Source organism: Eucyclogobius newberryi, unplaced genomic scaffold (assembly GCF_026437365.1).
Source record: "Eucyclogobius newberryi isolate DKJ021-1_F unplaced genomic scaffold, fEucNew1.0.hap1 SCAF_9, whole genome shotgun sequence".
Classification (NCBI taxonomy): Eukaryota; Metazoa; Chordata; class Actinopteri; order Gobiiformes; family Gobiidae; genus Eucyclogobius; species Eucyclogobius newberryi.
In genome coordinates this window covers 31,853,311-31,878,130 of record NW_027316532.1, presented here as the reverse complement: position 1 = coordinate 31,878,130, position 24,820 = coordinate 31,853,311, and the positions used below count along the sequence as shown (strand labels likewise).

The following is a 24,820-nucleotide window of genomic DNA, read 5'->3' as shown; positions in this document are numbered from 1 at the left end:
ATTGTCCTGTTTGCAATGGAACATAGTTTACCAATCACTCTCAAAGTCGGTGACAGTGGCCAGCTTCTTTATGGGAAATATAGGACAATTTCAGAGTGTGCCGAGGGTTCTTGTTCAGCACTGCCTGACCAAATTTAATGGGAGAAGTGTCAGAGAAGCCATTATAGCAGCAGGGGCACGCACAGTCCTATTACATATGGCTGCTGGCTGCTAATGTGTATTAGCAGGAGACAGAGGAAGCAAGGTGAAGATAAGTGATTTTGCAGTAGCTGGTTAAGTAGGACACAGGAGGGAGGGAGTGTGTTGGAGAGGATGGACACCACTGTCAGTTTATTATAGTAAAACAACAATAATTCTACTTAATTTATATATATGAACATATAAGAACGTAACATCAAGAACACATAGAAAAATATAAGTGGTCTTCTACATCTTGAAGGTCAATATTATTATCAGAGAGCATACACCTAGATCCAGATATAGTTCTTGTTTCATAATAGGGACAACTGTGACCAGTGTTTAGAGCCAATTCCAAGTAACATATCCTCCACAAAACTCCAAATACAGATGCACAATAATCATTGTTTGTTTAAATACCAGAAAAAAACTGGCTCCTCCTCCACCCGTATTCAGATGCCATCACTGTGTGAACTTCAGATTAGAGCTTTGTCTGTTGACATTATGGGTTTTACAGCAGCCCAGCTGAGCGGCTGATTGCACTGACATGTCAGCCCATAATGCAGGAAGCAGCAGACCCATGAGTAGATTGGACAGCATTGTTCACTAAATAACAAGATATGTCTCCTCTCCTCCTCTTTTAATTATCTTCCTCAGTTATAATTACACATGTGAAGGTCCAAGGGACAATCACTGTTTTCTTGTTCTGTCGCTTGCTCTCTCAGATGGGATAGACACTGCACCCACTAACACACAATGTTAATGAAGGTTAGAGTCCACATACATTACAAATCACAGCCAATGGTTATATTAATAATACAATATTTGTATACTTTCCTCAGTTATTACATTGATTACCAGTAACACTAAATATAGCCTTTGTATTTCTAATGTGTATAATATCACTCAATTAGAGGACTGCTATACTATGAGTGTGGAGAAAATGTGCTTATAGTCCAAAATTTAGCTTAAGCTAGAGTAATTGTTATTTAAAAAGCCACATTATAAGAAGCCATAAACAGCTGACACCAGAGGCTTTCATTAGGAAATGTGCTGGACCTGGGGGTCTTTAAGCAACCTTGTAATTCAGTCTTAATGAAGCTGATGAATAAATGATTTGAACAGTGCACATGAGGAGTCTGATCCCCCACCAGTGGGCATATGGGAGTCCTCTGTTTCTCCTCTAGAACCAGTGTGTTGGCAGTCCACTCCTGTCTGTCCTTCCTTTACCTTTGACCTCAGCCCTCCTTCAGTCTTTGATGTTAATTTCCTCTAAACCTGATTCTCTGGGACACTGGCATTGGTGACAGAGCCTGACTCATTCCATCATAAACCGCATGGGACCAGCCTGTGCACTCACAGGCCCGCGTCCCTGCACACATTCTGACAGGTCATATTATTATGACAATAATCATTTCCAATCTTATTGTTTTTCTTAGCGATGACTTCAAATTGAAGATAAAAGCAGCTCTCAGAGATCGTGCATTCCTGCTCTCCGCGCCCGAAAACAAAGATGACAGTAATAAAATGGAGACACAATGCTTTTTCATTTCATTTCCATCGGGAAATCTGGCTGGGGACAAATACAGAAGCTGTAATAATAAAATATAAGAAAAGAGCCTATGGCTTTTTTTGTCTGGACAGAACATGCAGAGGCCACTGCGGTCGGAGCTGCTTCTTAAAGCTATACCGTATTGGACAAGGAGGTGGCAGAAAACACAGAGATCCCAAACTGAACATATTCATCACAGAACCCACTTCTACGAATGTGTTTTATTCAGAAGTGGACAGTAAAGTAGCTCAAATGTGATGGATGAGACAAGCACCTGCTGAGATGGACAAACATCAGTTAATCAGGCCCAGTCTTCAGAAGAGCCTCTGTAACATAATTCAACTTAAGCAGGGTTCCTTTTACTCCAGTACATCAGTGGATGTGGTGCCATGGTTATATTGCTCATTACTGTGGCACATAGAGCAGCTATCTCCACATGAACATCTGAGTTAATGGGCCACAATAAGGACACCACTGTCTTCATTTTATGGCTGACTTTTCTAATGGCCTACTTGGCTCCATTCCTTTCTCTCATAGGAGCAATCTCAGTCTCTTTAAGACCTGGGATATTCTTCAACACACTGCTTCCTCCTGGCCTATGCCTCCCTCTATCCATCCTCACACCGCCCCCACCTCGTTCAGCTCAGAGTGCGACAGGAGCCAGGACTTGCCCAGGGCCTTTCCACTGCCTTTAGTTTCATTAGTGGGCCCCAGATGCTTAGCTGCTTACAGAATTATGAAGGGCCAAAGCCAAGCGCCTCCAGATGGGGCCTATCTATATTCAGATGAGCCGTTTCCTCACATTCGGAGCAATCGGGCTCTCATGTCCTATGGTGTCGTCAACAAACACGCTGACAACCGCAAACACAGACAGCACAAACAGATGCGGGCGCACACTCAGGGGCTAGAGTGAGCACAGAGCGCACACACAACTTGGACCAGCCGGACACAACACATTGTTCTCTTCATTGGAAAACAAACATGGCGGCACTGCTGTCTGTGTCAGCTTAAGCATTTAATGTTGGTACAGAATGTGAAGCGCCATTTTAAATAGGTTGGAACGTTCAACAGTAGAAAGAGTTAGAAATGTGTTTTCATCTGTAATCTATATGTTTGACAAATGTGTCTTAACTGTGGAATGACAACAACAAATGCATGCCACTCATGCTGGATATACAGTAAGACATGAACACACTAATACTGTATTTTACGGACTATAAGTCGCACCTTTTTTCATAGTTTTGGCCGGGGTGCGACTTATACTTATATTTAAACTTATATACTTATACTTATACTCCGGAGCGACTTATGATATTGTTATGTTCACACTTGCAACCGCATTTCATACCTCAGTGCAACTTATATATGTTTGTTTCTTCTCTATTATGCATTTTTTGGCTGGTGCGACTTATACTCCGGTGCGACTTATAGTGTGGAAAATACGGTAACAACAATAACACCATCCATGTCAATGTATTTGTAACTCATCAATTACCATCTGTAGATTTATTTATTTTCTAAATTCACTAGACTAAAAAATGAATTGGCAAATATCAGCTTATCCAGAGCCTAAAAATGTCCCTTTGCTGTCCATAATGAGATTGGGATGTTTAGCCAATACACATATATGCCTATACGAACTGCACACACTGCCCTGATATGTCCCGTTAATACCGGACACCATGCTTTGTGGAATCTCTGAGATACCCATAATCCTTAAGTTGGATTCAGAGGTCAAGTCCCCATCTTGCTGAGCAAACCAATAAGGTTTTACCTGCCTATAGCCAAGCAATAACCCCCTGACACCTCCATGTTTTCTGCCCAGCATGCACAAATACCATTGGTAGACGTCTGTTATGCATAATGGCAAAGTTAGTTCCAGAGATATTATTCTGCATTCTAGAGTCTCATCATAAACATATGGCACTCTTGCTCCAATTTTAATATAAAACTTGTCAGCAAAGCAGGTGTAGGTGAGCTTTAATGCATGCGTCTGACTTACAGTACAGTATCCAGGGGACTGTACGCTGCAGAAATTGTGCAACGCCTCATGCAGTTCATTAGAAGATGACACAACCAATTTGTACCCCTGCTTGCTAAAATCTCCCAAATCTCCCCTGACAAAAGCATTTAGATGAGAGTGCTGGAAGGGCGGCCGGCGCTGACAGGCGTACCGGGCCTGTAAAGGGGAAAATTAAGTGCCTTTTTAATTTTGCTCCAGGCAAACATAAAACTGTCCAGGTAAGTCATTTGTGGGCTGAATGAGCATTGAAGAGCCGGAAGCAACTCTCCTCTGTGTGGCAGCAGCTCTCACTCACTCGCCTCGCCTATGGACGTACAGTTTCTCTGGGTAAATCCGCTCATACACTTGCACTGTTGTAGCACAAACCCACGCCACAGTCTTATCCTCATCTAGAAGATTATTAATCTATTTGTTACATTTGGTTCCATTATTTTGCTCACATAATCCTCTTTCACTTCCTCTGGCAGCTGCCTAATGAGTTTCTGTGAACAAGAAGACTGCATGTGCTGCTGATGGTTCAGATTGGCTCTTCTCCCTGCTCCGCTCGCTCCTTAATTCCCCTGCTCTTTCTGGGTTTGTCCTACACAGAAAATGAGCAGTCTCACATAGAATGAAGAATAGAGAAATTGAAATTCATCGCAGATTATTTCTTGCATCTGCTTAGGGCCGTTTAACCTGTTACTTTAACAAGCATTAACGCCAATTTTAAAGGTTGGATGATATAGAATAAGACATGCACCACCTCCATAGCTATAGCAAGTTGCCTAGAATTAAATAAATCTACTATAATAAACTTCAACCCAACCATCTCATTCACTTGGTTGTGTTGACAACTACTACTTTTTGGGTGTAACCAAGAATGCACTGGATATATTTTCCGTTTGAGTTGGACAAAATGTTTAAGAGAAAAAAGCATTTTTTCTTACCTTGTGACAGATAGAAGCATGTTCATAAGCTTGTTTTCTAAATATTCACTTAGATTCATAAATCACTCAAGCCACTTGGTTTAGCCACTCCTGGGTGTGGCAGATAATTAGGCAGGTAGTTTTCTCCCGCTATGGCGTTTATTAAAACGCCTTACACTGCAGTCTATGTTGACAAAGAGGGAACATCATATATAACATTTTTAATCAAAAAATCATTCAAGAAAGCTATACACCAGATGATGGCAGCGGTATAAACACAGCACGGAAACAACATTTTTAAATTAAACTCGCACAGAGGCGGAGGAGGATGCTGCAGGCAGAATAGACTCGCCATAAAAGACACCTTAAAGTGAAGCAAAGATAGATAGATGTGAGTAGACAGGGAGGATAGTCTCTTGAGAAGGACCATACAAGTGTAAATCCTCACTACTATGTTGTTTAGGTATAATTACTTCAAACTGAGAAACTGCAATTTGTGCTTAGTATCAATAAAGGACAAAAAGTACATTGGGAATAACTGCAGTTCGATACTTTTGAACACCACTCCAGTGAGACTACTGTGATTTATAGGAGCCACACTCCAAAGATGCACTGAGGAAACTGAGCCTGTTTAGAAATGAATTGGTAGTCACGGTTTTATTGTGCAAACGGCCCATGCCAGTCCCTGTCATTTTGCCCTTAATTAACAAGTGTTCAATTTGTCTATTAATTAGGCAGAGCTATTAGCTATTTTACATCACTCTTAATTTATCAACAATTAAACAGGTCTATTATTAAATTGCATAGCTAATTGGGCAAGTGGCTGAACATCAGTGAGCTAAATACGCAACTGGTTCACACTAAAATTCTGCTAGTAAATATTTGATTCAAAGCAGGTATATGTCCATTGTTTGTCCTGGTTTGATATGAGTGCATTATGTTTGAATTAAACTTAAGTGTGCAACTCGGTAGCCGAGTGAATAGCACATGTGTCATGTGGACAGGCGAAGGAGACAGAATTGTGAGTTCGATTACACCTCAATTACAATTTCCAGCAAATCCTACATCTCACTAGTGTTGTTCAATGAAGCCTACAGGCCAAAAAATCATTAAAATTTTTTGACAAAATAAACTTAATTACAGTGCAGTGAAGGCAGCGTCATACAAAGACTTTGCCTTCCTCTGACCCACCTCAGTGCTTGAGCATGTGCCAGGCCTTAACAAGAGACCAGGGATCCATGCACCACGACTGAGCTGACTGACAGAACAATTACTGCTAACACACAGCGTGATGGAGAGGCGCACGTCCCCAAATAGAATTTCACCACTGTATTGCATCACACACTTACAGAAGGATTCCAGTGGAAAAACTAAATTGACCTGAGCGACTGATTGACTGACCGGCACAGCCGTCTCCACGCTTTACGGCACTCTTGAGTTTTTATGTTGCTTCCATAAAAACACAGAGAAAGCATTTACCCTTGTTCAAGGTTGGGTTTCTGTGCAATGTTTGGCAGCCATTTCCTTCTGCACAGGGTGTTCATCTGTTAGCTCAGTTAGAGGTTTGGGTATTTTTAATCACACACCTACTGACTGAAGAAGAAAGAGGAAGTAAATTAAAAGAGGCAGCACTCATCAGGACATTTCCAAGAATAAATCATAGGTTTAATAGCCTGGAAATGATGTGTAGGGACAATACATGGCCTTGTCCCTACACATCCTGTAGTCCTAACATCTCAGTCCAGCAGTGAGGCACAGGGCCATTTGTAATACTATGAACAATAATTTTCATAATCAATTTGATCACGCATATTATGCGTGATCAAATTGATTATGAAAATGAGCGGTAAAACGAGTTAAAACATATTACATTACATACTTTAATACTGTTTTAGAATTACACAGTATCTGCAGATTCAGATCCAATTCTTTTAGTTGTGTTTTATCAAACTTATTCCCAATAATAATTCAATCCATTAGTCATAGACTTAATAAGAACATTATTGATCAACTGAACGGAAAATAGGAAGTAAAGGAAACATTGTACAAGAGATTATGTTCATGTCTGTGATGGGCAATAGTTACATTTAAGTATATAGTCAGTTAGTTATAATTCAATTCCTAATAAATAAAAAAATAGTACTTTATTTTTAAGTTGGTAGTTGATGTCTTATAAGGCAGTTTCATTTTGCAGTTCTTGATGGACTGGTCTCATGCAGCATGGCGGTCATTACCCACCACCATTCTGGCCCCCAACAGCTGCAATACACCACGCTCCCTGACTTTCTAATTAGCTTATCTGCGAATAGAAGTACACCAGGCAATTCTATGCTCTAGCAGGCTGACAACGAGCGGCCAGTGGGGCTGAGCTGGTGCCTACAGTGCCACCAAGGGAGCCATTGTCTTCTGCGCATTAGAACAAGGAAAAATTGATATTTCTGTTTCAAAACTCAACTCAATGCACTCCCAATTGCTTAAGAGGGTGAAGAGTCACACGGTTTATCAAAATTAAAGTTACATTTTAATAATTATAATGATTTATGCACACCAAGTTTTCTAAAGTCTTCAGGCCAGCAAACAATAAAAGAAGAGCTATTTATATTGGATCCTCTCACCTGGAATTGAATGTCAGTTTCAGAGTGCCTTACAGAGACATCTTAATAGCACCAACAATGCTATAAAATATGAAAAGGCATATTATGTGAGAGCAAGTGGACCCCAGAATTTACCCAAGGGGCCGACTGAAGTGTATCCATCTATCACTTTGGTGAGCTCAGAGCAGAACTATTTCTCCTTTTGTTTGATGTGTCTGGGAACTAAATAAATGTTGCCATTAATCAGTCTCCGATTTCACAAAGCAACGTTGTCCCTTTTTAATTGGATCATCTATTATTCATTATTTATCAAACATGGATCTCTAAATGTCAGATGATACAGTTGAGCTTTAAAGGCCTTCGCTAAAATAATTAAAGGAGGGAATAAACTACAAAGAAATATAATGTATGCATGTACTGTATATGATTCTACATTATTCCAAAAATAAACCTTTCCTTTTCAACTAAATCAAAAATCTTGCAAACACACTAGCATTGAAGTGCTGTAAATCAATTCCTAGCTCTGATAATTTGCTGAAAGTCTCTCTCAATCCTTCACCCCATTCCACACAGCTTACGGTTCAATACAAAAAGAAATCTATATGAATAATAAATTGACTGACCAGTGGTTACACTCCTGTGCTGGTAACAACATGCTGCAATACAAATACAGCAACGTCTCACGCAACAAATTGCATTGTTTTTTGATAGTGTTTGTTTTTAAATTGTATACGGCAACCTTTATACAGCTCGGGGTGACTTGAGCTGAGGGCACAGCGCCTTCCTCCACCTGTAGTGATGAACATGGAGGTTAGAGCTGATCCTGCCGAGCCCTGTGGCGACCAAATCCAGTGAAGCCATAGCCCAAAGACAGAAGGCACCTGCACTGAGCGATAAAGGCTTCAACTGCAGGGCTAACACTGACAATTCTGATGATAGATTCAGACATGCAGGCAAGCCAGGGTGGAACTGTCTTCCCTGTCTCAAGTAATCTCCCCTTCTAGAACCTTTTCTCCCCTCTGTCTTTCTGGGTAGTGCCTTTATTGTGTCCTGTGTGAGTTTGGATCAGACAGGCAAGAGCTCTCTACTTTTCTTCCATTTTTTATTTATTTCATATCTGGAACTGTCAGGAGGAAGATTGCTACTTTAGAAGCTGTCTGGGCTTTGTTGTTGCTCATGGAAAGTCAAATAGAGGGTCTTGTGTTAAAAGCATCTTGACCACTTTTGGGGACACAAACAATAAGGGAGGCAGCAGACAGTTGAAAATGGTGGCATAAGTGCTGGGGACATGACTCCTGTTGGATGGGCTGTGCTGAGCGGAGCATTTAAAAGCATATTAGCTCAGGGAGGTAAATGGCATTGGGCAATGTGATGGTACCCCCTGCCGTGCCTGTCACTTAAACACCTATTTACGAGAGCTTAGTGAATCATAAACATGGCCAACCAGCCATGAGGGGCACAGTTAGAAGAGCTTGGAGACTTAAATGACCCAGAATGGCGAGCACACAGATTAAAACATGTAAGAAGATTAAGTCTGCAACACACCCTGTGCAAAATGATTCATTTTTTAATTGTTGTTATTTAATTGCATTAGGAATTGTTTTTAAAGTATTTTTTCTATATTCAGAATACAATGGCTTCACACAGCCCCCTCTCTTCAGCTCAGAGCAGAGTGTAACTGTCTCACCTGAGAATACCACCACTTAATATTAAGTGCTTGCTAGCTGCACTCTAAATGTTTGGCAGTCTGAGACAAGTGTGTGGTCCAAGTACTCTGTCATATTTAAAGAAAATGGGCGCAAAGTTGAAAGGCCACTTCACACTGAGAAAAAAGAGCGCAGCAGCAAGATGCAGCCCTGTGCCATTTCATAGACAGCAGTTGATCTCTCCTGTCTGCGGAGTCACGGCCATTGTCTATTCCCATTACCCTGTGCCCTGCGTGTACACTTCCGCCGTGCGGGCACTAGGTTGCAGACACGGACGGCTCAGGGTGGCAGATGCTTGGCGTTATGCGGATGCCCTCCATCAGTTGATGACAGATGTCAGGCTTGTGTTGGATGGCAACACTTCATCACGCCACTCTGTTGAGCCGCTTCGCCCCACTGGATACAGCAGGCAGGCTGGCAGACGAGTGCAAGCCCCACTGCACTGGGCCGCTTCTCCTGCCACACCTAGTCATTCACAAACACACGCAGTTTCCGCTCTGCATCCATCAGTCAGCCGTTATTACATCAGACAGCCGTCATACTGCCAACCAATGGATCACATGCTAATGCGCCCGGATGCATCCTCTCTGGAAATCGGAGGCATCAGTCTTCAGAGTGCTGCTGTGCATGGGTGGGTGCAAGGATGTCGAGTGTTGGGGCGAAAACAAGTTTGTTAAACTTGCCCAAAGTTTTTAGCATGCAATACTAACTGTTGTATTCCTTTTGTGTGATCACCGTATTCACACGGGCAAACTTTCATCTTTATTATTCACAGGTGCAGGCCATTCATAATTTTGGGGTCAAACCATGTGACAACATAAGCGCATGCCATTGGCTGTTAACAACAATCAATAATGTATATGGGAGGAAACAAAATGAGAGAACATATCAACACTAACAATGAAATGCTTTAGTTGATCTGAAATATAGGGTTTTTGAAGTGTAGATTGTAGGAGAGGACGTACCATTTTGGCCGACTGGTTGACTTGACGACAGGAGACATGCCGTCTCTGTAGAGGCTTTTGGTCTTGGAGAAGTTGACAACATTGAAAATGACCCTCTGAAAGAAAAAAAAGTAAATACATATTAAATATTTGATTCCTGCTTTATTAGGGTTTGTTTACCAATAACAAAAAAAACAAAAAAAGAGCACAGCACAATGCTCCGACTGTACATAGAAACGATAAGCTTTAATGTGTGGCAGATGATCCTATGTTGCAGCAGCAAAGTTGCCGATAAAAGGCCAGCATTCAGAGGAGGCCAGGCTCTAATCTGAGAGGACATTATGGTCCTCCCCAGAGGGACGCTCCCAAGCCCAAAACATTAAGCCTCTCCTGGAGCGCAGAGAACAGCCATGGTGCCTGACTCCCCACCTGCTCCACACCAAGGACTTTGTGTCAGAGTGAAAATACTGCAAAATCCTTCCCTGAACGCTGCTGCTGTCTGTGATTACCATCAGGAGGATAGGGAAATGTGCAGACAAAATTAATAAATATATATTTAAATGTCAAATGAGCAGCCATAGTAAAACGGCTGTGAAGTAAATGAATCCTATTGATGGAGCATATCAAATTACCAACTAAGTCCAGGTGGTGGAAGTTAACTGGGTGCTGCTGAAATCCTATTACACCCTCCCCTCCTCCCCATCCACATTTTCTCTCCTTTTCTCCTGAGCGGCATCAGAGGAGCGGGGATTGCGGATTGTGGCAGGCTGATTCAGACTTAGGTAAAATGACATCTAACTGATGTTGAGACTGGCAGCAGGCTCCTGTAGCAGGGAGATAAGACCATTGCTGCTGGCATTTCAATTACACTTTACTGGCCCGCACATCTGTTGCGAGAGCTACTTTTCAGCCTTTCCCCTTCGGGTAAATACAGCCTCACTCTGACTCCACTGGCTCCTTTGACTATACTACTCCTGCTCCATTCTTCTCCAGCCGCAACAAATTTGAATTGTCTTCCTCTTTAGTTGCAGCACACTCCCTGTTTCTAATCTAGTTGTTGGGCCTGGTTAACCCAAAGGAAGCTGTGAGAGGGACAAAGCCTTGGAGAGGAAAAGTCAAGCACACTGACACTAAAAGTAGTAGGAGTAGGAGACTGGTGCTGCAGGCAGGAAGTTTAACATCAAATGTGCTCCCAATGTTCTAGTGATGTAGTGAAGTATGATATTAAATCAATGTGCATATTATCAGTGTCCATCTGAGGATTAACCAGATATTATAATATAGTAATATTATTATATTATAATAATAACAAAAATTATAATAATTTAAGTAAAGGTTGCCTTTTGATGGCAGATAGAACAATGCATTCCAACCCAGCCACCATTTGACCCTTGTTCTACTTTTCATCAAAGAAAATAGGTGCCACAATGAAAATACATTTAGATTTTGCAATAGGTCACAGCTATGTAGGCTTAAATGGTCTATGTAAAAATCATCTTAGAAATAAATATGACAGTACTACAGAGGCTACAGAACCTGGCAGGGTTGACTCAGAATGTATGCAAAGAACTCAGAAAAGAGAAAAGGTTTAAAACTGTAGAAAATATCAAGGGACAGAAACAAGAAGATTCTTTGTGAAACTTTTACAAATAAAAATGTGGCAGTTTATGTTGTCACAGTTGACTTTGTTCCAATGCAGATACTAAGAGTGCAAATCTGAAGTCATTTTTGCATGAAATTGTGCTCACATTCCCATCTGCAAACAGCAGCACTTATCACTAGAGTAAGCACACCGGAATCAGGATGTTTGTTTGTGGATTTGGTTGACAGAATTACATACCAACAACATCATATTGTACTGTTTATTTTGATAATGTGCTTGCATGGCTTTTTACAAGCGAAGTGAGAATTATACATACATTGTTTCACATGTTGTTTCAACACAACACAAAACAATTTGAACACATTGTGACTATTTTCTGTTAAATTATAATTATTAGGTAGTATTTTATGTCAATAGTTGTTCAAAATCTGTGCCAAAAAGAAGAGTCTATGAAGGGCAGAAGAACAGAAGAACAGGTGTGCATCATGAAGATTAGGGAATCTATCAAAAAAGACATTTTAGAAGCACCTGCCCTCTTCATTCAGAGGCAGTTATGACTGACACATGAGCTGCAGGCGTGAACCTTGATTCAGAATGTTTCATGTGACATTCCCAGTGACTTATGTCTGACCCTGACCGCTGCCTTCTCCTTTAAACAAACCGCCATGCGTCCGCCGCTCAACCTGCTGCAGGCACCACTGAAATAGCTGTCCTGGTGCAGCTTCAGGATAGGATTGCATTTCTGACCAAACACTGTCTTTTGATCTCCATCGATCCAGGCTGTGGCCCTTCTGGCTTCTTCCAGGAAGACAAGATCAATTATTAAAGAAGCCATTTGAAAGTGTGGGCTGGGGCCTCTACAAAGGAAACAAACTCTTTGTGACAGTGAACATGTTGACTTTTTAAAGGATGGACACAAGACCACAGACATGACCATTTTTTAACTGTTGAAAAAAAAATATGTTAAATAATATATTTAGACTAAAATATATATAATGTATCAAATAATGTTCAATAATGTATGAATGCCAGACCCAAAAGGTGACAAAAGTCAAAAGAATGTATGTGAGACTCCCTGTAGAGTGGAGTATGATTTGCAGCAGTGAGACCTGTCCATAGGCATCAGACACAGTCAGCTGATGGCTGCTGGCAGAGCTGCCTGTTCTTCTCTTGTTGTCTTTGATCAGCGTGATCTCTGACGCAAAACGTGCTAGCCATCCACAGAACAGAGTCTACCTGACACTGCCAGAGGCAGGTAGAGCCCACACACGTGCAGCACACAGTACACAACATACATGAATACTGTGGTACATGATTCATACAGCCACATCATCATCCTGCTAGGATGTAAATGCATTATATTTGTGAGTTAGTAGTGACCAATTCTATAGTTTATAAGTCCATGAGGAGTGGGAATCAATTGGTATCTCACAATTAAATATGATCGCAGTGATTACATTTAAAATAGACGTTTAAATCAAAATCAACTTCGTTGTATAATAACCACTATAACTATTATAATTGTTTCTCCTCTCATTAACCCACTCCAGGTTGTGTTTAAAAGTGATTCATGCATGTTTCAGTTATAATTATTCTCATGCATTTGGAAATTACTGTTTTAGCCTACGCCCCATACACGCCCGCCTGCTGTTCTACCTTGAACAATAGTTATCCATAGTTGGGTTGTTAGCATAGCCTGACGGTGTGGCGCTTTGTTGTGATTGTGTTTACCTGATGCACCGTAAAAGGGCAGGCTGAAATACTAAGCAGTTTTGAACCAAAATTCAGCAGACCCATTGCATACTATAAAGATGTTTTAGATCAATATTGTTATATAAAATATATGCAGAATATGACTTCTTTGAAACCTGAAGGAGGATGCATCAGTGCACTGGCAGAAAACTTTAGCTAGAGCTAGACCTACAGTCCAGTGGCACTTTTCTGTTGATCATACGATCATACTTCAGTGATTACAAGTCTGTAAAAATTCTGCTTGTTTATTTTCATGAATTGATTCAGAATATTTTCAAACAACATCAGTAACGTTTTAAATTCCTTTTGGAGAAGTTTCCCAGGTCCTAAAGTAAATGCTGCTGGAGCGGCGCATCGTGACCTCTGTTAGAACCTTTGACAGACAGAGCGTGTGTGTGTGTGTGTGTGTGTGTGTGTGTGTGTGTGTGTGTGTGTGTGTGTGTGTAAGGGAGAAACCCATGACCTTGAGGCAGGTGCCAAACTGAAGCTGACAGTCTGTTACATCCTGACAGTGCACCTCACCAGTGTCACAGCACCACAATCCCCTGGACGTACACTTCCTATTCCTGTTGTCGGGCACCCTCCTCTGTTCTCTGACACTTTCAATCCCACATGGCCATTGGAGGTCCAATAATGCATTCACACTTATTCAAAACATTCTTGGTGCAACACTGTAGCCGTCACTGTCATACACCAAAACATATGAATTCCTTTAGCTTAAAGGGCCTGTACCCATGTAATAAAGAAAAATCTGTTCTACCACATTTTAGATATTGTAAAAGTATCTATTGGGTGAAAACGAGTCCATAGTGTGCTCTTTGTATCTAATTGGAGAGCATTTCATTCTCTGAGAAACAGGAAGTGTGCTGTTTGCATATTAGTTGTTGTTAGCTTTACCATGATGGCAAAAACTCACTCTGGCTAATCTTTGTTATTGTTATCACTGACTGAACTATGTGATTTCTTTCTTTCTCTTTGGCTTTGTTAGACAGCAATGACTAGCCTCCTCTAGAAACACAAACGACAACACACGTGTAAGAAGCAGACCCTATCTCCACCATTGACCTTTTGTGCTGTGAATATTTTACGGCTTAAACAATAAACCACAGCTACAGATAAACATTAGCAGAGAAAGTCTTTCATTGGCTTTATTTAATTACCAGACAGCACAGTGACGAAGCGCGACCACTGCCATAATAAGATCACACATCCATGTTGTGATGCGATAATGACTGGGCTTTGTGTGTTTTTGTGCTATTTGGAGTCGATATGTGGTGAGCTGTTCGCTTCATGCTCAGCTGGAGGCAGATTGTCAGATATAGGGACTGTGTCTGTTTAATTGACAGGGTCTTTGAACTGCTTGGAGGCAATAAGACCATATATATTCTGCGAGGACACACTTCCCCTTTTTTACTGACCTGTCCCTCTGTACCGCCATCGCTATAAATCCTGTAAAAAGCATAGAACATAACCCCCCAGATCCACTTGACACTAAATATTATAGTATAGCTCACCTTTTATTCATTCTGATTTAATCTTTATCACATTTTTTCTGGTCACAGAGGTTAGCTTTGGATATTTTGATATACGATTGTGTTCTATACCAAATCCAAGTGGGCAAAATACTAAATTATCTATTGCTTAAAATTACTTTCTTGTAAGACTTTCAGTTCAAAAGACAGGAATAATACAGTTTTTGATAGCTCTGCAGACACTAAACCATTTATCTCCAAACAATAAAAGAACAGTGCCATTTTTATGTTCTGACAATACACAAAATCAGGATGGCACAACCTACACATTTTTTATCCAGTGTTCGGGAGCACCTGTGAGGATTAAGGCAGTGCTGAAAACTGATCCACCAATTGCTTTGGTGATGTGATTGTTTTCACAGAGACATTCTCTTATCTATATAATATAATTATACTGACCATTCTCTTGGTCAAGAGTTTTGTCAAGAAAAATGGGCTACATAAGTATATTTTTGTGCTCCTTCACCCATCCTCAACAATCAGAACAACCTCAGGGGCCAGGGGTAGCTGGCTGGAGGATTAACTTCTGAAATTGATGAAGGGCCGTGTTTGGTTCATGCTAATTTATTTACTGTGACACTATAACCAAGCGAATTAGTATTTTCCAGATTCCAGTTTGGTACTGCAGAATATGAAGTCCATTCTTAGGTCACCATACTAGGTATGTGATATGGAGCACACAATAATCTTTGGAACATCCCAAAATTACCTCCAAAGACAGGTCAGGAGAATGGGTGATAAACTGGCACTGAACATGTTGCAGGCTCTTCGTTTCATGCATCATTAATTCATACTGGGACCACTAAAGACAAATATCTTTATCAGTAAGTACAAAAGTACTATACATAAACCCTGAAGGATTTAAGGACCATATACTGACTTTAAACTAAAAGGATTTTACGTGCACTCTTTTCTTTTAAAGTACATTGTATTATTATGTATGTTAATATCTGATTGCATTGTGAAACAAATAAACGTGTTATGCACAACATCCATCTGATGTTCCTTCTCTCCTAAAATGTGTCCTCTACCCTCAGCACACTCCTCCTCCTCCATCATTTCTTTAACCCACGGAAGAGTTAATTTGCTCATTCTGCAGGCAGCATCTCTTTCTATTTATCTTTGCTCCTGTGTTTTTTCCATCTCTCCCTCCGTCTCTCTCTGAGGCAGGGCTGTGCTGTCAGGCTCTTCCACGGCAGTAGGGTTGTCACGAGTGATGGATGACTATCAACCTTCTGCTGTCTTCTACTGTGCTCCTGGGAGATTTACAGGCTCGCTGACTACCAGGCATGAAAACCAATCTCTGCTTCTCATTCTCTACCATCCACGCCCTCTCTGCTCCTCTCCATCCACAGTCCACGCTTCTCCTTTTGCAACATATCTACAGTCGCCATGAAAACCTTTCATAATGAAGACGTGGCTGTGGCGCAACATGAAAATGACTTGGACAGAGGGAAGTCTCTGTACTGTTGAGTGCTCTCTTTTTAGAAACTGTATTAAATACAATTATTAAATATGGTGTGTATCCATCTTATACACACTATATTGGATTAGGAAGTGCTTTGAGGATTAGCATTTTTGATACAGATTGTAGTTCACTTATCTGCTTTTGCTGCATATTCTTCATGATATCTATAAAATCCATGGCCATCAGGCTTCAAAACAGGTAAATTGAACACTGGATATGGTGGTGAGTAAAGCAGCATTAAAATAGTAATTAGTTTATTATGGCATCCATTTTATTAATGATTCACTCATATTAGGTTAATGCGATTTAATGCTTTCTTTATTAGCCTGACTCACTTTAAATTATGACATTTTCTTGTTCAAACCCTGGAATAAAAATGGAAATCCTAAGCTGCTATAAATAAAATACAGGGAATTTGAGGGATAATGCTAATTATTTCATCACACATCAAAATACTGCTGAGGATGATGTTAGCATATCTTTGATTTATGAAGGGTAAACTGGGCCTGCAGCTAAGCTTTAATCTCTATGAGCTATTACAGATGTCATGACACACTGGCACTGGCCCAAGGTCAGATACAACACATTTGTTCACTTACATTTACTAAGTGTGACCCATAGACCTGCATCGACTAAGAGATCATATCCAAGAATAAGCAGATATTGGTTCTTCAGTTTTCACAACATTCCCTGGAACCACTACCTTTCAAAAGCTGTTTGGGAAGGAAATCCTTATTTGCATTAATTTGCAAATTCTACTAAGGAGCCATGCTGGCTTGTGGAATAAATATGCGGTTTAATAAGCACACAGTGCTGACATGGCTCTTCAAAAAGAAGGTAATAGACGTAAATGACATGTAAATGTTATTTAGATTGCTATCTAAAAGTATGCAAAGCACCGCTGTGTCTCGCCTTATCAAATATTTGAATTAGGAAGAGAGAGACGGACTGTCTATAGTAATGATACCTGTGTGAACGTGCTCTATAATGATCTCTACTTCGTCTGTCAGCACGCTGCATAGGGCTGTGTTATATACATATTATGCATATCAAGTCTAGAGTCTCACTCATTAAAATATATATCTCAGGAAAACAGTTCAAGGAGACTCATAACTTTATCACTGATGTTGTTTACATGAGATTTAATTATTAAATAGAACATTAAAGGTCCAGTGACTGTACCAAGACATTTGCAGGTGAGTGCTTTCAAATGAGATCAAAAGCAGGAACAATCTGGAAAAGCTAGAATGTAGGACACATGGATGGGAAAAAACATTTCATGTTACAGTGTTCTGTCTCTGTAGTCAACAGTTATTATTTCTGCTGTACAGGGTAAGAATGGGTCAGCACGGTTTCACGCCTTCTCCACTGTAACCAAGGTTCAGCAAAAATCTGTTATTTTTGTTTCCTTTAATTCCTTTAATCTATTAATTACACAAATATACCTGTGCTACACAGTGCCAAGAGCCATGGGGCAAGAAATTAGTCATTTTAAATGAATAATAGATTTTATGTCCTCTGGGACTTGAGGATTCACACAAGTGTTTTGTGTGACGAAGAATATGTGGCCACCTCTGTTTGTATCTGTCTGTCGAATAGCACATGCAGATGGGAGTGTGAAAGGAAGGGAGCCATAGTACACTAAAATCATAAATAAACAGGAGCATTGGGGGTTTCCTGTCTGGGTAACTGCTGCCATTTGACCCCAGGCGGTCCGCCGAGGCCACGAATGATAGATCTGCCCTTCTCTGTCCTACAGCTGTTCACACATCAACAGCACACGCTCCAATTAAAATGGTGAAGTGGCGGCATCTTTATCGCCGCTGACACTCCAGAGGCCCGTGTGTCACTTCAGGCCTGGATGAGCTGATGAAGGAGACTTGGTGAAGAGACAGGAGTGAGGGAGGTTAATGAGAGTCCACTACTACGGCTGCCATGGGCAGTTGTTCCCATACACTACTGTGTGCACTGCATGTACAGTGTGTGTGTGTGTGTGTGTGTGTATGTGTGTATAAGGCTGAAGAACACACAAGCTCATCTCTGACAGGCCGCTACGTCAGCATTAAGTGGGGGCAAAGGTCACAGTGGTGAGATGAGGGGGTCTGGGAGGGCTCAGGTCCCACAGTCCTGCAGAATAGACACAGGCAGCAAGAAAAGCTCTATTCACACTCAATGAGGTGCACAGAGGACAGACATAACCATCAGATTTTGAATTCAGCTTTGCGACAATACTGTGTATGTAGAAGTCGTACTGCGAAAATCTGCCTAACTAGTCCCTAGCTCAGGCAAACGCATGCAGATTTAGAACTGCTTTTTCAGACAGGAAAATTAAGCAGGGTGGACTAGGAATGCAAGTGTTTTTACAATTAGATGCAGTCCACAGCAGTCAGATTTTGTCACAAAGAAAACAAAATAGTAACTCATTTAGAAATGTTGCAACTTAAGCAATAGGAGAAAAAGAACATGACAAATAGTATTCATTTTATACCATTCAATTTCATAAGCAGGTGTTGAATTTTCAAGTGGATATAGTAAATATCTATTTGCTCTTTCCCTATGTACCTTTTAGTTCTTTGATTGAATAGCTGTACAAAAAAAGCAATCTTGTGTCTCTTGAACAGCCACACACACACACACACACACACACACACACACGCACACACACACACACACACTCACTGTTAAAACAACACACAGCATTTGATTTACCTTCCAAGCCTTCCTCCTCAATTTCTGTGTGTGCATACGACAACAAAATGGACACGACTGCAGATGCTACAGAGAAGAGGAAACTCAAACAACAGTTTGACACATGAATAATAGCTTTAGCTGCTAATGGTTAGGAGCAACAGACCAGTGGCCATTTCTCCAACAGTAGGCATCATTTTATGACACAGACGGGGAAAATGGAGAAGAGCGAGAGAGACAAGAAAGTGTCCAATATCTATTGAATGCATGATGGAATTTAAGCGTGGGCTAACCTTTGGAACAAAAAGTGATAGTTTTCCCTCAGTTGAGTGATTACAGTCTGATAAGCGTGGAAAACACCACACCCATCATCGACTGGCAGCAAAACAGATCAATACAGCTTCGGCAGCAGGCCCACATACACAAGCAGACGAATAATAAGGCATGCCGCATATCTGTGGAAATTAGGTGTCACCAAACTAATCACAATTATTTATCATGGCTTGGGTTGAATTACAGTGGAGATGGTGAATTATACACAGTGAATAAATATATACAATACAAAATAAAAAGGAAATATATAGTTTATAATTTACAGTTCTAGTTCATATTTGGTCAGACCTGTGCAGGGTTGGTCAGTCCTCTGCAGGTGAGGCACTATAATTAAAATAAAATTCTAAACACAAGAGTAATATTAGAGCTGGACTTCTGATCTTGACTAGAGTGAAGAGTGCTCAGTTGTGAACATTTGTGTTGCATAGTGGCTCGGTTCAGGTGAGATTCTATGGGACACTCAGTCAAGCTCTAAATCCTGGAGAATTGGTGTAAGTCACCCAGTTCACCTCTAAAGCTTGGGCCGGAATAGGATTGGGAGCGGCAGGGCGCGGGTTTCACCTCTGAGCTACAGGAAGAAAAGGTGGTCTGAAAAGAGTGGCGGCCAAATGGACCTCAGCTTGATTAAATGGTCAGTGAGCCGGAAAGCAGCTCTGATGTGATCTGTGACCTCTCAGTGCCCTGGAAAAAAATCTTTTTAGAAGAAATGATTAAATGAAAGCACCTTCAAAAGAAGCCCAGAGGGACTGTGGGCAACACAGATGGAACGTTGGGAGGTTGCAAGGTCCCTACTTAGCACCAAGCACTAAAGAAGGGAATAAGGGGGCTAAAAGCTAATAACAACACTTTAGACACATGAGAGCATGAAGGAAGTCTGGACAATTTTGTTGTGTGTCTTCCTAAACTTGGATCAAGTACTCTACGGTATTGTTTAAGTTTGCACAAGAACGCTGACACAGTCTCTTCATTTAAGACCAGGCTTAAAACGTTCCTCTTTGAAATAGCTTATGTTCAGGCCAGTTAGGAACACAAATAAAAACCTACAGTTTCAGCTACGCCGCCCTAGGAGCAACTATGCAGGGGGAAGTATGGCAGCTTGAGCACTATCCTCTGCTTCGGACTACTTATTCTATCAAAAAATAGTTCATATTTAATTTCACTTGCAATCTGTTCATTGCTTTTCCTTCTTCTCCCACTTCCCCAGCCAGGAGTGGAACAGGCACACCGATGACCTGTGGATCCAGATGCTCCTTAACTACCTAGAGAAACGGTCTGCTTGGAGAAACGGTCTGCTTAGAGAAACGGTCTGCCTGGAGAAACGGTCTGCCTGGAGAAACGGTCTGCTTGGAGAAACAGTATGCCTGGAGAAACGGTCTGCCTGGAGAAACGGTCCCTACTCCATTTGGACGGTTCTTCATCTGCCTGGAAGAACTGGTTCTCCTCCTGAGTGGGCCCAACTCCACTGTCTATCTCGCGTCCGCCTGTCTGTCTGAGGGAGTTGGATCTCTCCCTCACTCTGGGACTTCTCCAGGTTTCTACTTTTTCCCAAAGAGGTTTAGTAGTTTTTCCTGGCCGAGAAGGACAGGGGAGTTTGTGACATTATCTAAGAACACGGGATGCTGGGACATTGCCAAGTTCCTATGAACATTGTTCAATCTGTTTTTCAGTGTCACCCCTCATCAAATATTGTGATTTTGGGCGTTACAAAAATAAATTGAATTGAACTGAATGGAAGAAAACAAGACATTAGAAAACCAAGTGTTCACAAAGAAGGCAAATCACCTTTCATATAAAGGAAACACAAGTGATTTAATAAACATGCAGCAAAAAGTGGCTGGAACAATTATTGTTGGTATAGAGTTTTTATATTGTCTTCACATTTAGTGATCTTGATAAACAGAATATAAATCTGGAGTTATTACAATGTAATAATATAATTTTATTTTGGTCTGTGCACAACAGCACCAAGGAACAACACAACACACAGAGCTTGAAGGAGTTCATATTTACATTTAATTGATAAAAAGACTGTTGAGACTACAACACTACTTGCACAAAATACAATTATAGCACAGAATGTTGAGTTAACTGCAGTGCAAACTCTTTGTTATTGTGCCCAGATGTGACATCAGAATCCCTACAATGATGGTAAATAACGTAAATCTTTTCTTCAACATGCACACTTATTATAGAGTTAGTGTGAAGTGTGTGTCTCAAATAATTTTTTGTTTTGTTTTGTATGTCTTTGACTTTGGGATGAGATGACCAATTCAAAGTTCACAACGTTAAATAATGACTTGGCGGAGGAGTTTAGTATTTGCCTCATAATTTAGTTTGATTTGTATTTCACTGTAGTTTGATCATGGTGTCAATGATCGTGAATAATTGTAAAACAGCGATGTCTCTTCTCGCAATAATTGTAACAATAACATTTGATATCACGGCATAAGCTTCATGACAGCTGCATTCTGATACTGTTCAAGATACGCCCAATGGTAATGAATGGTAGTGATAGGAGGTACAAGGTTCATTAACAGCCAAATCAGAAAAATAAGAAGAACTAAAAAGAAGTAAAAAAATAACAATTTCTAAATAGGAATTTAATGAAATCATGTTAGCATTACGATTATGAATATCATCTAGCATGGAACAATGTTAACATTTTGAGGAGTTTTGGTCAAGATACAGTGATGGAATATTATGACTCAATGTCTCAAGACCATTTACAATATAGTTGTATATTTCCAGTAAATCTAACACACAAAAGCAACTACATAAAACAATGATTTAAAGTCTGCAAATCCCCAAACACAAATGTATTGGACCACATACAATGCAAAAACACAACTAATTACACCTAAATCAAATCTTGAATAAAAAATGACCGACATACAGTGTTTACCACGACGAACCAGGTCATTTTGAGGGAAGAAGAGAACAACTGCACCAAAGTGTCTTAAGTGTTTTGTCTGTGAAGGATTATCCCGAGGAATTCTCAGCTCTGGCCATAATCCATCCTTATCACTTGTCACGTTCAAAGAGGTAGAAATTGGAATGGACTGTAGGACGGGGCTGGATAAAAGGAGAGCTTTACGACCAAGAGGAAGTGTAGAGGAGACAAAGTGCTACACAGACAGATTGAAGTGTTTGAGTGAGTTGCCAATGTGCCCCAAATTAGGACTCTTTTAAACCTTTACACATAAAACATGTGAAAGAAAGTGGTGGTTATGGTAAAGGAAACATCTGACAAAAGCATTTATTTTATATGTACCCAAAACTCCAGACCATATTACAAGTAAATGCTTTGGTTTAAGTTTTTGTCACCCGTGGTATGTGTGGATCCCTCAATATCATACAGGGGGGGCATGGACACACCCTTCAAAGGAACAGTGGCCCCTCATGATAATCTAGAAAAGTGCACAAAAATATGCTCTGTGGTGTTAAAAAAGTGGAATTCATTTATTCTCTTTAAAGGTGCTAAGTAGTAGTAAGTAGTAAGTTTGCCACCTGCTTGTCTTCATGGATATGTTATTGCTTTGCCTGGAAGTTTCAACTGTATGGCAATAAACGTATCTATATCAATGGAGACAAGCAGTTGGCAGACTCAGTGCACCTTTAACATAACAATTAATCTTCTCTGTCTCATTTTGTTGATAAATCTTCAGGGGTAAAAACCTATTACATGGAATTTTGGCCTTGAGGTGAGGTGTCGATTTTTGGACAATGGTAGGTTAATCATGTTAGACACAATGAAAGATAACTGACTCAATCTGACATGGATTTGCCAGGGGCACTGGGAAGTTTTAGGCATTGTAATTGCAACTTTATAAAGGGACTGTAAATACATGTTTTTAGATGGAAGACAGTGGATTACCTCTATAACATTAGTGACCTGTAGGCCTGCTTATAATTACAATAATCATTACCTTACTACATAAATATTAACAATACACCTTAACATTAAGAATTATTTGTTCAGCAAATTCATTATTTACTAACTTAATTCTAATGTAAAGTTTGTTAGTGATGATTTAATAATAGATGACACTAACACATGCATAAGACAAATGCCAGATGTCAATATTATGATGCAATAGAGTGGAAGGTCTCTGTCAGACTGATGGGTGCATGTGAGGATCCAAGGTGACTTTGACAGAGGAGCAGGAGACGGCTGACACAAGCAGAGGCCAGCTTAAGGAGGCCACGGCCGCCCCGTGCTAACCTGCTCCTGTATGCACAGGTCCTTCAGCCTCACTCTGTGTTTGTGTGCTAGAGCTGCTCCGGAGCCTGTTCTGGGCCAGCTAGCAGCCAGATATCATTATCTCCTTGACTCAGGGCACAGTAATCTGCCTGCTGTTCCTGCTTTATTGAGTTGGATAAATATAATATGTGACTCACAGCTATTATCTACTACAGAACAGCCTTATTTATCCTGCAGGCAGAGGCCTTGGCCCATTACAACTGTCTTTTCTATTTGAGGGAACAGCATTCAAGTGTTGGAAGCTCCGACGGACATAAACGTTTAAACACAGAAATAGTTTGTGTGTTTGATGGAGATTGAGTCAGACACAGCTGTAAATAGAACTGTGGACACTACCTTAAAATACATTTAACAATAGCTTTTCTAAATAATTCCATGTTATTATGTTATTATGATTTTTACTCAAAATATTACTGTCTTTTAACTAGCTTCTAAACTCCTTTTGAGCAGTCTTGGTCTTTAGTGGTAGTACAGGCTGCGAAATAGACGGGGCCCGGGGCCTGCAAGCAGTTGAATCTCCGGCGGGCCCGCGGTTTGAAATAGGAGGGGGCCCGCCGTGCCCCTCCTTGAAAAAAAATCAAGATTTAACTAGTAATTTGGCCATATTCGAGGCATTTTCATCGCTTAAGTTTCGTTTCGACAGACACGCTTCTCATTGGCCGAGCGGTCTCCGTGATGTAATATCGATCGGCATCTGATTGGCCGCTGCGTTCGTATTGTGTTCACGTGTCTAATTTTCGGGGCAATGTATACAGTATATGTTAGTAGTTTATTTTGTAGGACATGATTTCATATATTCCACAAGATCTCCTTGTGTCAAATGCTGTAAACTGTGTTTATTTTATATACAAGAAACATTATTATATTGAATTAAACAGTTTTAAAGATCATGATCTCTGATTTAGTATTTGTGGTCTTCATATCAAATAACATATAAAAGTACTTTAAATTGTTTTACATGCTAATAACCAGGTTTAAAACAACACATTTATCTTGTTCTTATGACGCCGCGATGCCGCGCGCGCTTGTGGGGCCCTGAAATTGCTTGGGCCCCCCCCCCAGGCCCATAACTTTGAAAATCTATTTCTCAGCCTGTAGTATGATCACATTATCATTATTATCATCACTATTATTCTGTGTTGATATATTAAGAAGATGGTCATTTGTTTTTGTGTATTTTTCCATCAAAATATGTATTGAGTATCAAGTTTTTCCTTCCTTCGTACATTTATTTTGACATTTTTTTATCAGGACAACATCACGCTGGCGTGTCTTCTAGCTT

At 40.5% G+C, this 24,820-nt stretch overlaps 1 protein-coding gene across 2 annotated transcripts in view; it reads right to left on the bottom strand.

The window, feature by feature from the left end:
* agbl4 (AGBL carboxypeptidase 4) overlaps positions 1-24,820 on the bottom strand; it is a 227,709-nt gene that overhangs the window by 129,809 nt on the left and 73,080 nt on the right. For both annotated transcript variants that reach the window (XM_072438010.1, XM_072438011.1), the window contains one exon: positions 9,923-10,017. In XM_072438010.1, the coding sequence (XP_072294111.1) occupies positions 9,923-10,017 (95 nt within the window). The remainder of the gene's footprint in view (positions 1-9,922; positions 10,018-24,820) is intronic.